Source organism: Poecilia formosa, unplaced genomic scaffold (assembly GCF_000485575.1).
Source record: "Poecilia formosa unplaced genomic scaffold, Poecilia_formosa-5.1.2 Scaffold258, whole genome shotgun sequence".
In the NCBI taxonomy this organism is placed as follows: Eukaryota; Metazoa; Chordata; class Actinopteri; order Cyprinodontiformes; family Poeciliidae; genus Poecilia; species Poecilia formosa.
The window spans coordinates 38,251-52,224 of NW_006800197.1; the positions used below are offsets into that span (position 1 = coordinate 38,251).

The 13,974-nt window shown below is 41.3% G+C and overlaps 1 protein-coding gene across 1 annotated transcript in view; it reads right to left on the minus strand.

Annotated features, from left to right (window-relative positions):
* The window catches only part of met (MET proto-oncogene, receptor tyrosine kinase), a gene marked incomplete at its 3' end in the record, with an annotated part of 75,810 nt that overhangs the window by 37,254 nt on the left and 24,582 nt on the right, over window positions 1-13,974 (minus strand). Inside the window, exon 3 of the mRNA XM_007570328.2 lies at window positions 4,892-5,095. Within this exon, the coding sequence (XP_007570390.1) occupies window positions 4,892-5,095 (204 nt within the window). The remainder of the gene's footprint in view (window positions 1-4,891; window positions 5,096-13,974) is intronic.

Consider the following 13,974-nt stretch of genomic DNA (forward strand, 5'->3'; position numbering starts at 1 on the left):
CCACACACACCCACACACACACACACACACACACACACCTTCAGTGAAACACACCTGGTGCAATACTTATCCGTTGTGGTTATGCTGCAGCTTTTGGCTTTGGAACAAACATAACTGAACAGGGTACTAATGGGGTATGTGGTCACTGCAGTAACATGAGGTTTTTCTAAATTATACACACACCCACACTTATATGTGCACACACACACAAGCACACACACACACCTAGCAGCCAGTAACACAGTTAAGACAATCCAGTGGTGACTTGTGGTGTGTGTGTTTGTGTGCGTGTGTGTGTGTGTATGCGTGAGTGCGTGTGTGCGTGCGTGTGTGTTTTATGGCACTGGCCAACGGGCTGCACTGAAGCTGTTGACTGTTTCACCCTTTGGTTCAAGCCTACGATGCGTCAGGGCATCCAGGAAAAACACAACACACTCAGCGTAGTAAACTTTAAATGTACTTTTTTTACTCAGTTGGCTGAACCGCAGCTTGGCCTCTGGTTCCTCTGCTGACAAACATGTTGTTTTCCAGTGTCATTCTTTCACTGCTTGAACCTCATGATCAACGTTAGCTTTTGTGACAGCGAGGATAATAGGTGGCTTTCCGCAGGGGACAGGGCCACACAACAGCCATTTCTCTGGAGGTAATAGTGGTGTAAATTACAGCTTATTGTATTAAGGAGGCTGGGGGGAAGTTTGGCCTATAAACACTGGCACTGTGTAATTCCCACAGTGGGCCGACTGAAGTCGAGGGAACGCTTCCTGAGTCAGTCCACTGGGGGGGGAAACAACGTTCCTTTTCTTTCACTGCCTCTGCCCCATATTCCTTCTCGCTTTGTCCACCAGGGCTGACAAGGAAGCTCAAACGCATGAAAAATTGACAGGTCCTTTTGGCCCAACAAACAATGAAGTTGATTTTGATGAGAACTTCTTGTAGGTTTTCTTCTGCGTAGCTTTAGACGGAGGCAGCAGGCGGTCAGGGGGTCATCAGATCAAATGCATACCAGGGTGACTTTGGGGAAGAAAGGTTTCTGTTTGGGTTCAAATGAAGGATCTTAGCGACTTGGAATTACAGAGTCAAAAATGAGTCAAAAAAAAAAAAATTGGACAATTTAAAAAATCTTACTGCCTAACGAGCAAACACTGATTCTTTCTAACAATGTTTAAGTAGAATGAAAAGTTGAGAATGCTCAGATTGGGTTCTGTTGCTGGAATAAATCTCTAGTGGAATTGGAAAGGAGTCTGAACTTAAATTTAAAACAACAAAAACCACAAAAACAGAAGATGTCTTAAAGCTCCGGCATGTAACTTTTATAAAAGATGTTTTTTACATATGTATTAAAACGGTCACCTTATAGCGACCGTATGGTATGAGACAGATAAAATGTGAAGATCCATCTTCTCCACCCTGAGTGAAGAAATTAACCGCTCCTGACCAGAGCCAAGACTGTCAATCAACCTCATGTACTCACTGCTCAATGTGGTGGCTATGCTAACTAACCTGAGTGTTGATGACAGGCTCTGCTCTCAGGAAAAAGCTGTAGTTTATCAGAAGGGGGAGGAGAGGATGAGCAGGCGTGTGCCAGGGTGATTGACAGCGCTAAGACCCGCCTCCTGGCTCTGATTGGTTGTTTCTTGATAGCATTGAGAGAAGGCAGAGGAGTTTGATTTTCTTTCGCTTATTATGTGTCTCATACCAAACTGTCACCAAATAGTGACAGTTTCAACAAATATGTAATAAAATATTTATCTTTCATAAAAGGTGCATACTACAGCTTTAAGCTGAGGACCACAGTGACACTTTTGAGAATATATGAATAGATAATTGACAGACTAATCCCATCTGAGTGTGAGCCTACATTTTGAGTAAAATGTTTTTTTTTTTTTGTTTTTTTGTTTTTTTGCCATGTTTGCTGCTTTCATTTTACTTCAGGCTGTAATCCCTAAAACTGGCTCGTCCTCATTTCTTCCTATTCTCATTCTTCTATCTGCTGCTTTTCTCTGTTGATTCTACAAGCAAAGACTTAAGCCTGGTCGTGTGACTGTGCGCTGCTTGCCACTGCTTAACTAAATGGTTAACTTCGTGAAGTTTAGACTCCTGCTTTAGCTAAAGCTGAAAACAAATCAACTTGTGTATGTTAGTGGAGATGGAGCCTGGGGGGAACGGGGCTCTTGGTATTGGGATGAGGAGGGGGGCTAAGCGTGAAGTGGCATGGCTGGCTTTAGGACTGACTGTGGAAAAGCACGGCAACAGCTGCAAGGAACTTGCAGAATGCCGTGCGAGGGAACGCGTTAGGGAAGCCCGTCGTTCACCATTAACGTACCGTTCAGCCTGTAAGCCCCCTCGCTCCCCACTGCCTCTGCCCTCCCCGCCTTTCCTTGCAGCTGTCACGCAGATTTTCCATGTCTCTGCTGCTTTTTTTCGTGCATGCTTTTTATTTCTTGAGTTTCGAAAACACGTGACGCAACTCAGCTTTTGCTTTTTGGCAATTCATTCCGTTGCGATAGTATTTTAACAATGCAACACAAATCGCAGGCTTCAGTCAGCAGTCATGACGCTGACATGTTGTTTTACTGATGGAACGACGGGTAAAGCAGGAAACAAGGTGTTGCATTCTATGGTGTGACATGAAACAACACAAGTTTGCCATTGGAAGCTGATTAAACTACAACAGCCTTAATATACACGCTGCACTGTAAAACATTTGAGCAGAATTTAGTTGTGTCTACTATGTTCTATTTTTAAGTCAAATAAAAAGTGAGTTTTAGATTTTGAACCTAAATATGTGAGTTTGTGAAAGATAAACTTACAGTAGAAAGTTGTGTTAACGTTTTATTCATTTTGTCAAACCGCCAAGAGCTGATTAAACTAGAGTGTTTAGGTTAGCACTTAAACAAAGCTTAAAAAAAAAGAAAAAGACAGGAGTGGGAACTATTTCCCAGAGTGCTTAGCAGCAAGTTTTTTGTATCCTGTGTGTGTTATATTGATCTGACTCTTGTGTGTTAAGGCAAATGTTTATTTTAATGCAACTGACAGTTTGCAAAGCTTGAGGATAAGTCCTATTCACACTAAATGTTTCTGAACAGAATTTTATGGTGATGTTTAATAAAATTCATTATCAGATTAGAAATTTTGTTCATGCAATCTGAAACAAGAATTTAAATTAGTAAAGTAAAAAAAGTTATTTTAAGTTATTTTAACTTGATATTAAGAGTGAAAATAATAGGTGAACTAGATGAGGGCAGTTTTTTATGATATTTGTGAAATAATTATTTGGTTTAAATTGCAGCATTAAGTTAAAACTCACAATTCAATATTAATTAACATAAAAAATAAGACATTTTGTTTCTTGTTGTTAAATCAACTTCATGAACTTTAAACAGTTTTCTTGTTGACTTTAATTGAATTGTCAAAGCAGCAGGTGGACTTTCATTTTAAACCACCTTCCAATGTTTTACAGTGTTCTTGCATTACTCAGCTGCAGCCTTCAGAAAGCCAGATTTGGCCTGATTATGAAACAAGAGAAATAAGAACCACAGTTTATGTGCAAAGCCATCCTCCAAGTTATGTAAAGACATCAAACAATTAAAGATTAACCAGTGTCTGAAACATACTCAGGGTGTTGAAGTTTTGTTTACTCATGAAAAGGAATTTAATGTTATTTCATTCTGGCAGGTGTTTGGTCACATGACAGACTTTAACTTCCACTCTTGGCACAAGATATTAAAACACCTCGATATCTCACCAAAGTGAAATCTGTCTGCACTATGCAGTTACTTCCAGCTTATGATTCTCTGGAGAAATATTTTGGACTGATGTTATGAGGCCCAGATATGAATGTGGGGTCTTTGAGCTTGGCATTCTGTGTATATCAATGTTTTAGAGAGTTATTTTGAAGGAAGAATGGCAGGAGGTTCTGACAAACCCAACTAATATCAAACTGGCATTGAAGAAGAGTCCATGAGTTCCAAAAAGCTTGTGTGGCAGCAGTTTAGGTACTCAGTGAAGAAAGAAACAGTAACGTTACATGACACAAACATTTTGTAAACACAGCAAAAATGCTGCCACAGGCCAACCGTTAGCTGCTAGCAAAGCTAAAGTTAGCATCCTAGCAGTCGGTGATAGATTGAAGGACTATTTCACAGTATTTCATTGAGTTCGGACTATAATCATCACCTCTATTTCAAAATTTAAACTTAAGACTGATAGATAGCTCCATGTTGAACAGAGACCTGTTTTAAATTGTACAGTTAAGGAGCATTGCCGACGCTTTTCTTATTTATTTATTTATTTATTTATTTATTTATTTATTTATTTATTTATTGCCTAAAAACCAGCTTAGAATTGACAAATTAGAAAAAAAAACTTAAAAATCCAACATCAGACTGAGGTTTCAGAATCTTAAAGATTCCTCATGATTCTGTAATCAGTTTGGGTTTTGTTCCACTTTTAGTTATGTAACAAAAAAACATATCGTCTTGTTTTGTCGTGTAGTGTTTTTTTTAATGGCCTGGATGTATTTTGATGTATTCATGTAGAGCAGAGTGCCCAAAGTTGATCCTCCAGGCCCGGCATCCTCCATGTTTTAGTTTTCTCCCTGGTTTAACGCACCTGGATCAAATGATGGCTCATTAGATGGCCTAAGAAGAACACTGACATGCTGAAGAGATTGTTACTACCACCAGGGAGAGAACTAAAACGTGCAGGATTTGAGGACCGACTTTGGACACCCCGACGTAGAGTTTCTGCCTACTTAGTCCTAACAGAGAAACTTACATCTAATTTAATCACTCCCATGCAAACAAACACCTGCCACATAAAATAAAAAATAAAAAATTGAAATACTGCACAGGATTTTGGTTTTACCAGCACTTTGCGTTGATCTCCTTACCTGTATATGTCGTCCATCTGCCGTGCCGAGGTACGCCACAGTGCGACCATTGACTGGAACCACTGTAATCGATGTGACCAAGGTGTTCTTCAAGTCTTTGTGCCAGAACTCCAGCCTCTGGACAAACTGGGTCACCTGCAGGCGGTACATGCCCTCCTTCCCCTCGTGGATTCCTTCGTGGGGGTCGCAGTCGTCTGAGGAAGTCTGCAAAGAAACCAAACTGCATCAGACAAAAAAAAAATCCAACCGAGAAATGTCTGTTGTGGTTTCAAGAGTGAGTTTTTTTTCTTCCCCCCTCCCCCATTATCACCAGCAATAACCTCCGTTTATCTATTCAAAGGAGAATCTGGAGTCTGGAGTTGGCATAAAAGGCTGCTGATCACCAGAGATAATTAGAAAACTGTTGAGAAGGAGACAGGGATCACATTTCACTGTTCAAACAGAGTCTCTTAAAAACCACTTGCTATATAATATCATGTAGAACTATCTGTTTTCATATCTGACCCAGTGGGGGGGAGGGTTAGAAGCCAAACCTGCTAAGCCCCCCCCCACCCCCTTTAGCTACTCTTTCATCAGGCTGAGCTCGTAATGGAGGTCTGGCTATGATAGCACCTCTAGGGCAGGAACGTGTTTTGTTGGACAGTGAGGGCTGCTGGATTTCATGGGAAAAGGCCAGACTTTCATGCTGTTTTTCATTTCGCTGACTGTCTCCTACTGTCTCCACATGTTGTTTTTTTTTTATACTTTGTGAACCTCTGGTTTCTTACAGACTAAGGGTAAAGACCTAAATCTCACTTTCTCTTCACTGTTGTGTCTGGAGCTTCTAGATCTTACAGTGAAAGCACAACTTGTGTCCAGGGATTGATCCTCTCCCCATGCCTCCCCCACCTTCCCTTCCTGGCCAGTATTGTTTAACTGCCTTTGCCCTTTGCCTGTTTAGTCATGGCATTCTGTCCCCGGCCTCAGATTTCATTAATTATTAATGACCCAGGGGGTGGCAAGTCTCTCGAGGCTCTTTGGGTCCTTGACCTGAACGCTTGACCAAGCTGTAGCTTTCTGCTGTTTACTCAGCTCTGGCGCGTGACCTCTCCACCGGAGCAATGGAGCGCAGGTTGAACGATCATGGAAACTCGCTAAAAATGTTGAGCTGAAGCTGAAAACCTGATCTGGACTTAACAACGCTCCAGTCCAACATATTCTTGCGTCCGATGAAGTCATAGCGCCATTATTTGCGGTTTGTGTGAACCTTCCTTGGTCATTTGTTTAGGCAGACAGGCTTTGAAGATGAAAAGAACAATAAGGTTGTAATAAATCTGGAAAGTTAATTTATTCTCTTTTTTTCTGTTGACTTCTACTTCAGGAGATCAGGACTTCTAGAAGGGTTAAGTTAAAACGTCAGAGACACGATCCGACCTGACAGGCACACGGTGGTTACATTTTAAAAAGGCTTAATATGAACCCAAGAAAAAGCTGAAGGAAATTGAAATTTGGCAGAACTTTTGAATGCACTCCTGCTGTACATCTGGGTAACAAAAAAGGCCAACTTATCTGCCTTGAATTAACTAAAAAAAAAAAAAACCAAGGGGAAGATGGTTCAAATTGGATTAAAAAATGACAGTCTGTGACTGAAACCCATTAAAAACTGGATGACAGAAAGGACACGTAGGAACGAAGAAAAGAAAAAAACACACAAAATCTCAAGAAAAGTCAGAGGAGTGATTTCTCGTTTAGACATGAGGTAGAAGTTATGTGTTTTACAACATCTCTGCAGTATCTATTTTTTTTTCAGGAGGTTTCGCTTAAACCGTTTCACTTTTTGGAGAAAAAAAGTGAAAAGTACTAAGTAGTTGCTAAAACCAATTCCTCTTAAAAAATACCTGACACTGACACGTCACTGCAAAAATGATGTCATGCTGGATGAAACAGCAGGCCCTGGGCTGATTATTTTCAGAGCAAACAAACAGGACTTTGGTGTGTTTGTTGAAGCGGAGCAGTCTGATGTGATGGCGAGCGCTGAGCGGCATTCCTCTGCCTCTGCTGAGGTATTCCTGTGGATCAAGAAGATGAGATTGGACAGCGGAAGGCTGTTTTGACAAGTCCAGTTTGAAGCTGCGCTGCTGTTATCCTGGGCTGGTTCTTGGCTTGTAGGCAGCCTTTCCTGGGCTGGCTTGTGATGGGGTCCCCGCCAGGAAAACAGGTTCAATGACACGCTGAAGCCATCACGACTCAAATATGTCACTTCAATTAAAAAAGAAAAATTTAAAAAGCAGTATGTTGGGAAAAATATGGAAGCGTTTCCCATTAAAACCCGGTGAACAAACAAAACAGCCTGGCAAAGGTGAAGGAAGAAACCAGACAGGTCAAGGATAAAGTAGCCTGGTCGTTACCTTTCTACACAATGATTCTAATCTCCTAAGTGAATTTGTTCCATTGAGCTCAATTTCTCAGGATCCATCTCATCCTGGCCAATCAGTGAACAGAAGGCAGGAGCTCTGAACAATGATGTTGAGTTTCTGTGCTGTTTTTGCATTGTGGTTTCAGAGGAAGTGAACGGAGGAAGTTGGCCACGCTTCCAAATATTGAGTCGGAGCAACAGGAATGCTTAAGACATCTCAAATCCAGATCCAATTTATTTCTAAAGCACATTTAAAAAGAATAAGTTTGCCCAAAGCGCCGTACAAAACCAAGACAAATCAAAGAATAAACACAAAACAACATTAAAAGCACACACATAAAACCAAAGACAATAAAAAGAGCATATCAACTTACACCAGGCCAAATGTTATAGAAGAAAAATAAATGTTTTAGAAAAAAAACTTAAAAACAGGAAGCAAAGATACTCGTCTAATATCCAAAGTTTGGGAGTCTAAACAAATAAAGCTCAATCTAAATTTCTGCCTTGTTAATCGGGATCAGTAAAAGCAGCTGGAAGCCAATGAAGGGAGGCCTGGATAGGTGAGATGTGCTCACATGTGTGTGTACCAGTTAAATAATGAGCAGGTCCATGTGGAACAAGCTGAAGATGTGAGGGGAATGCTTGAATACTCGACTTTTGCAATGCAGGGCAATGCTGGTAAAGATGTCGTTCTCTTTTCGCAGAGGGGGAAGGTTGTTCGCAGCGCATGCAATTTCCAAAAACCTTCGTAGTGTAGCTGGTGCACCATGTGTCACAGCCAAACGTTAATGACTGGATACCATCACATCCTATCGTTTTAAATTTCAACAGTCTGAGCCTCCAGCAAGCTGAGGCTCCATATCGTCTGGATGAAACAACGAGGAAAACAGTATTCCATTCTCTGAACATCTCATGAAGCTCTGTGTCCATCTACCATCTGAAAATGGAAAGAGTACGACACAAATAGCAAACATATCGAGACATGGCCGTCCAACTAAACCCACAGGCCAGCCAAGGAAAGTCAACAGGCCCTCCATAAGTCTGGAGGAGAGATCCTGAGCTCAGGTGGGAGCCTGCTGACTGGAGAACTCTCCATAAATCTGGCCCTTCTGGCAGAGAGGCAAGAAGAGAGCCATTGTTGAAAAGCATTGATGTGCTACATGTTCCAGGCTATTTTCTGAAGCAGTCTGTAAGCCATTCAACAGTAACCCTGTGGCACATATGGAAGATACTGTACACTTCTTGGCCCTATACTTAACCAGCAGCCATTGTCCCCAAAACAACGGCCCAGCGATTGGATTTCCATGTTGTGAAGCTCCCAAAGCTAGCGGCACTGCTTGGGAGCATCTAAAGGGAGGTGAAAGGTGATCCCTGTGGCTTAATGTCATTTTCCTACTCTCCCTGTGGCCCCTGGGCCCTGTGTGAATAAACACACTAATGCCTGAACGCGAAGCCTTGGACTGGGTTACTCGCAAAAGTGCTTTTGAATATACAAACTGCATCTGCGGTGCAAAAATAGTGTAACAGCAGCACTGCTAATGTACGAAAATACACATCATGTTACTGAGGCTTATTAGCTCCGACTTAGCAGACTTGCGCACATGCTCGGACGCAGTCTGTCTCGTTTGCAGGGGGCGCTCAGCTGGCTGTCTCTCTGGAATAACAGACCTTTGACCTCTGGGTTGTTTGTGCAATGTTGTGCTCCAGGCAGCGGGCGTTTTGGTTGTCGCTGGGGTGTGCGAAAATGCATTTCTGAGAGACGGCAAAATGCAAAACAAATTGAAAATGAACACGTGCTGGTCAGGGTGGGCGTCCTCCGTCTGGTCTCTGACACGCACGATACTCTGCAACCTAAGTCTGTAGCAGTAATTACCGTGGTGTGTAGGTGTTGTGTGTGCCCAGCAGCACAGGTGGCTGGGAGAAAGCAGTACACGGTGTCATGTGTTAATGTGTGTTTGCATGTGCGGGCGCTGCGGAGAACCAAGTGTTGGAGAATAAGGAGAGCTGACAGTAAGGTGAGGACAGGGCCATGGAGCTGCCCTCAAGATGTGAACAAAGACAACAGTGAGGGGGGTATGAGCAGGACTGGGAATCACCACTACAATAGATCAACACCAGTAAGGCATTATATGTAATAAATATAAGGCCAGAAAGATATTTTAATTAATAAAAGCAAATTGTATTTGCAAATATCAAAAGGGAAAATTCTCCTGCCATCTTGTAGTGTAAATGGCAGACAGAATTTATAATGATAGCTATCAGTATGAAAGTAGATCTAGGGAACTAGCATGTGGAGTTAGCTTTGACTTCTCTAAAGAAGTGACTGTTTTGAACATTCTGGACTCTCAGTAGCTCTGTCATATTGTCACATTTTTGTGAACTGAATGTTTCCCAAAAAACAAAACAAAACAAAAAAACCAACAAAAAAACTTCTTTCTTGAGGAATTCCAGTGCTGATATCCACTGTCCCCTGGAGGCTGAAGCAACATCTGTGAGGTCTTTGCTCTGAGCGTGAAAAGTGAGGAAGAAAGTTTTCACACAAACATTTTCATAAACTTGACAAAGCTTTGCAACGACACCGTTTAGACCCGATGATGTGTCCGGGTTGGCTAACATCTAAGAGCATAAATGGTTCAGTTAAAGCTGCTTTGAAGATAAATATGCATGTTCACACAACTGCTACAAAAAAGACTTAGTTCAGATTACATTCAATTTAGCTGCAAACAGCCTTTTATTCCACAGCATTCGTGTCCACTTATGCCCGTGTCTAAGTATGAAGAAACACAGTGAACCAATCTGACCTCTGAAGTTTTTCTAAAATAAATAAATAAAAATAAAGAAATTAAAATTTATTTTTGTTCCACTTCATAATAATGCACTACTTTGTGTTGGTCTACCACATAAAAGCTAAAAAAACAAACTCAAGTTTGTAGTTGTAATGTAAAAAATCTGAGAAAGCACAAGACAACATATGTGCTGCCACTCATCTGCTCCATAGTTCGAAAAGCCTTTGATGAGAAAAAAGAAAAAAAGACTCCTAAATTAGATTTTGTACCTTTGGGATTTCCTTAAGCCTTGTAATGTGTCCAGAAGCTTCTGGACACATTACATACAGGATCCTCTCTGTCTTCAGACTTAAACTAAGTCAGCAGACTGCACACTGCTGGAGCATTTCTTCAGCCAAAAAGCTCTGGAGCCACACACCAGGATGCCTGGTCGACACAGATCCGTGGCAGTACGGTGTTCTGCCAATGAATGCTGTCTTGGCTTTACGCTCCTATAGTGAATTACATTTGAAAATTTGTGTCATTTCTTAAATGTTTTCGAAGTACGAAATGGCAGAGATGTTGTTGAGCTGGAAAGCATCGGGAATGACACAGCGATCATTTTTCAACATTTTTCTAACAAGCCACTTCCTGCACGAGACTCTTCCTGACCAAAACCCGAAATTCTCATGTGCCATGGGGGAAAAGGATATACCCTTGTTCAGAGCGGATGCTGAAAATATAATCTCATTGTTTCATGAAAATAGCCCTCTTTCAAAGCCCCTCTAACAGACCCTGGAGTCAATGTCGGCCCTCAGACTTCATCATTCCCCCTTTTCACCTGCCGTCTTTCTTTGTTTTTTCTTGTTTCCTTTCCCTTACCTCCCTGCCTCACAAAAACATGTATATTCAGTTTTTAGATGAATTGTAGAGATGTGTGCATCAAATCCAGAACAAATGCAAAAGAATTTGGTGTGAGATGTCATGATCCACTTACAAAGGGATCTCGTAACAACCTGGGCTGAAAGGTCGCTTGCCAACGAAGAAGTGAATATCAAAAAAGCAGTTACAGTAGTAGTGTCAAAGACAAGGCAAGTTAATTTTTAGAGAAATGTGTTGTATTCTGAAATTGAACTGTTTTGCCTTAATGACCACTGTTGGAGAACAAAGCTAGCAAGCCTATGAACACTATATGGGATCATGTGTTATGGTTTTGCTGGGCGAGGGATCGGTGTTCTTCACTTCATGGTTTCATAAGGACTGAACAGAAAGACTGAAGCAGTCATCCACCATGAAGACAAAGCTTTGGCTCAAATGACCCGAATCATTAAGCAAACCTGTTACAAAGTGGCTAAAGGACAGCAAAGCCAGAGTCAGTTTAGCTTGCAGAGCTAACAAGTATCTCAGTCTCGAAACCTGACTCAGGCCACGTTCACCCGGAAACAATTTCAGGTGCATCTGAAAATGTTTTTTGCCTTTTTAGGCTGTACGTCCATGTAGATTTGGTTTCTTGGGAAACCAGAAACGATCATTTTTCAAACCGGGCTCCAGAGCGGATGCATTCCAGAACATTTCGTGTGTGACCATGCTAAGCCCAGTCGTTTTTAAAGCTACAATGTCAAAGCTTTTTCTGTGTGTGTGTCGTTCTCTGGCATTGTTACAGTGCCACTGATTGGCCCGGCAGACACAGAATACGATTGGCCCATATTCTGTGGTGCTGTATTCTGCTGTGTGGACGCACCAATTTTCTGAATCGTTTACAAAAATGATGCTGGCTCTGTCAGGAGGAATGAACCAAGAGTTCAACAAAGAGAAGCATACAGAAGGGTAGGCCACTCAAAAATGTTTGACACAAGTCACACAGTTTAAAAAGGAAAGCAAAAGGGAACTCTATGAAATAATAAAGAAACATATGTCAATCTCATTATCCTCACTTTTCGCAAATAATTTTGGTTAACTTCACTGAGCCAAAACAGGAAAAAAAGTGAGCATGTGTCTTTTTATGCAGTGCATGACTTTTCAACAGAATGCATACGGTTGAATGAGCTCAGTGAAGAAACAATCCTCAGCTCTGCTTACTGACATTAGTGGGATGAAGCCTGGCAGGTTGAGTGATTACTGCGCATCCTCTGCTTCCTTTAAAAGTCTAAAATATCGTCTCTGAGAGCACAGAGGGGATGATTTTTCACCTCTGCTTCACAACTTCTGCTCCAGGATGGATCACAGTATATTTTTACTCCTTTTCTCAGAGATAGGGGATTTATGTGATTCAAAACAAGGCAAAGGAATTATAGACTACTGAGACCGCCGTGGAGGCCAGAGGACAATCGAAGCTGCTCTCAGGAAGCCGTCTGATTTCACCACTTTCTGAAGGAAAAGACACATTCTTGGGATGAGCTTTCCAAAACCGTTCCTGCAAATACATATTTCGGTCAGGCTGACTTAGGTGTCAACTTGCAGATCTAAAGGGATTAGCGGGGTCGACTCCCTAACAGATTCTTTCCAATCACAGCAAAGGTATATCTAAAGAGAAAAAGAGTTCACAAGAACTAGTTCCAAACTGACACATTCAGGCTAATATCAGTGGCAGTGACGTAACAGGCAGCTCTTTATGGCGCTAGTTGGGTTAGCATCCATGCCGCTCTCATGCTAGGTGTTTCATAAAAACCTCAGACATATGAGATACATTACATCATGTAAACCCTGGAGGCCTGCATTTTCCACACCAGACATATGGCGGATGACTCCTGCTGGACTCATTCTGTTCTTCTTGTCTTTTATTTGCTTGAATAATGAAGTCTCGCTGACATCTGTGACATCTACAGTGAAGGAGCTCCACCAGGGAGCATCATGGGAGATGCTTCTGACTTATCACCGGGATGGACAAAGAGGAAACTGCATCAAGATTTAACCTGGTTTAAAGGTGTAATTTCATAACCATTTCAGAAAGTTTACTCAAACTATATCTCAAAGTCTTTCTATAGGTCTGTGTTCCTCCAGTCTGCTGATTTCTAGCAAAGTTAACTCCTAAAACAATATTTTTATGAACAAAATCTGAAGGTTATATATATATATATATATAGTTGAAAGACAAAGAATGAGATATGGGAAGAAGAAAGAAAGAAGGATAGAGAGAATACAAGATAATGCTCTAGAAGTCTGCTTCTACACCTGCAGAAAGAGAGAAAGAGACAAAACATCTGCATACATAACAACAACAACAACGTCACTGTAAAGTACACACCATAGGTTAATAGAAGATGTATGGAGCCGCTGCTTAGACTGCAATTACTATTATTTATTTGGAGCATTAGTGTCTCTGTGAGGTTTTGCTGAGTTCCAGTCGGACAGCTGAGCCGAGCGATCGGTTGTATTTACTGCAGCTGCTATTCCTGCATGTGCTCTTAATTACAGAGACACATGAACATAAAGAGAAGGGCGACTTAGCTCCAGAGCTGCTTTGGGGAGCGATTCATAATCATCATTTACTGCACACACATGACTATCACTATTAGCGAAAGCCTTTTCCACTGAGAACTGAAGAGGAAAGTAATAACTGCATGGAAGACTGTTGGACTGAAAAGAGCATGCTTTTATGCTATTTATATTAAGAAGACCTGCTTTTATTTTAAAGGAGGAATGTTACACAGAAAAAAAACCACACTTGCCATATTTCAGTTATTCAATCCAATCTGTTTTTTTTTTGCCAAAATTCCTCCCTCCTAGCAGTCTGGAATAATCAAATCCATCCACTGGTGCAGACACTTGGCAGACGCTTCACAGCAAAAGCAGACAAGATGCTACCATTTAAAGCATATATCATATCTGTAAGTGTTGATCTGGTTTTCATATCTATCTATCTATCTATCTATCTATCTATCTATCTATCTATCTATCTATCTATCTATCTATCTATCTATCTA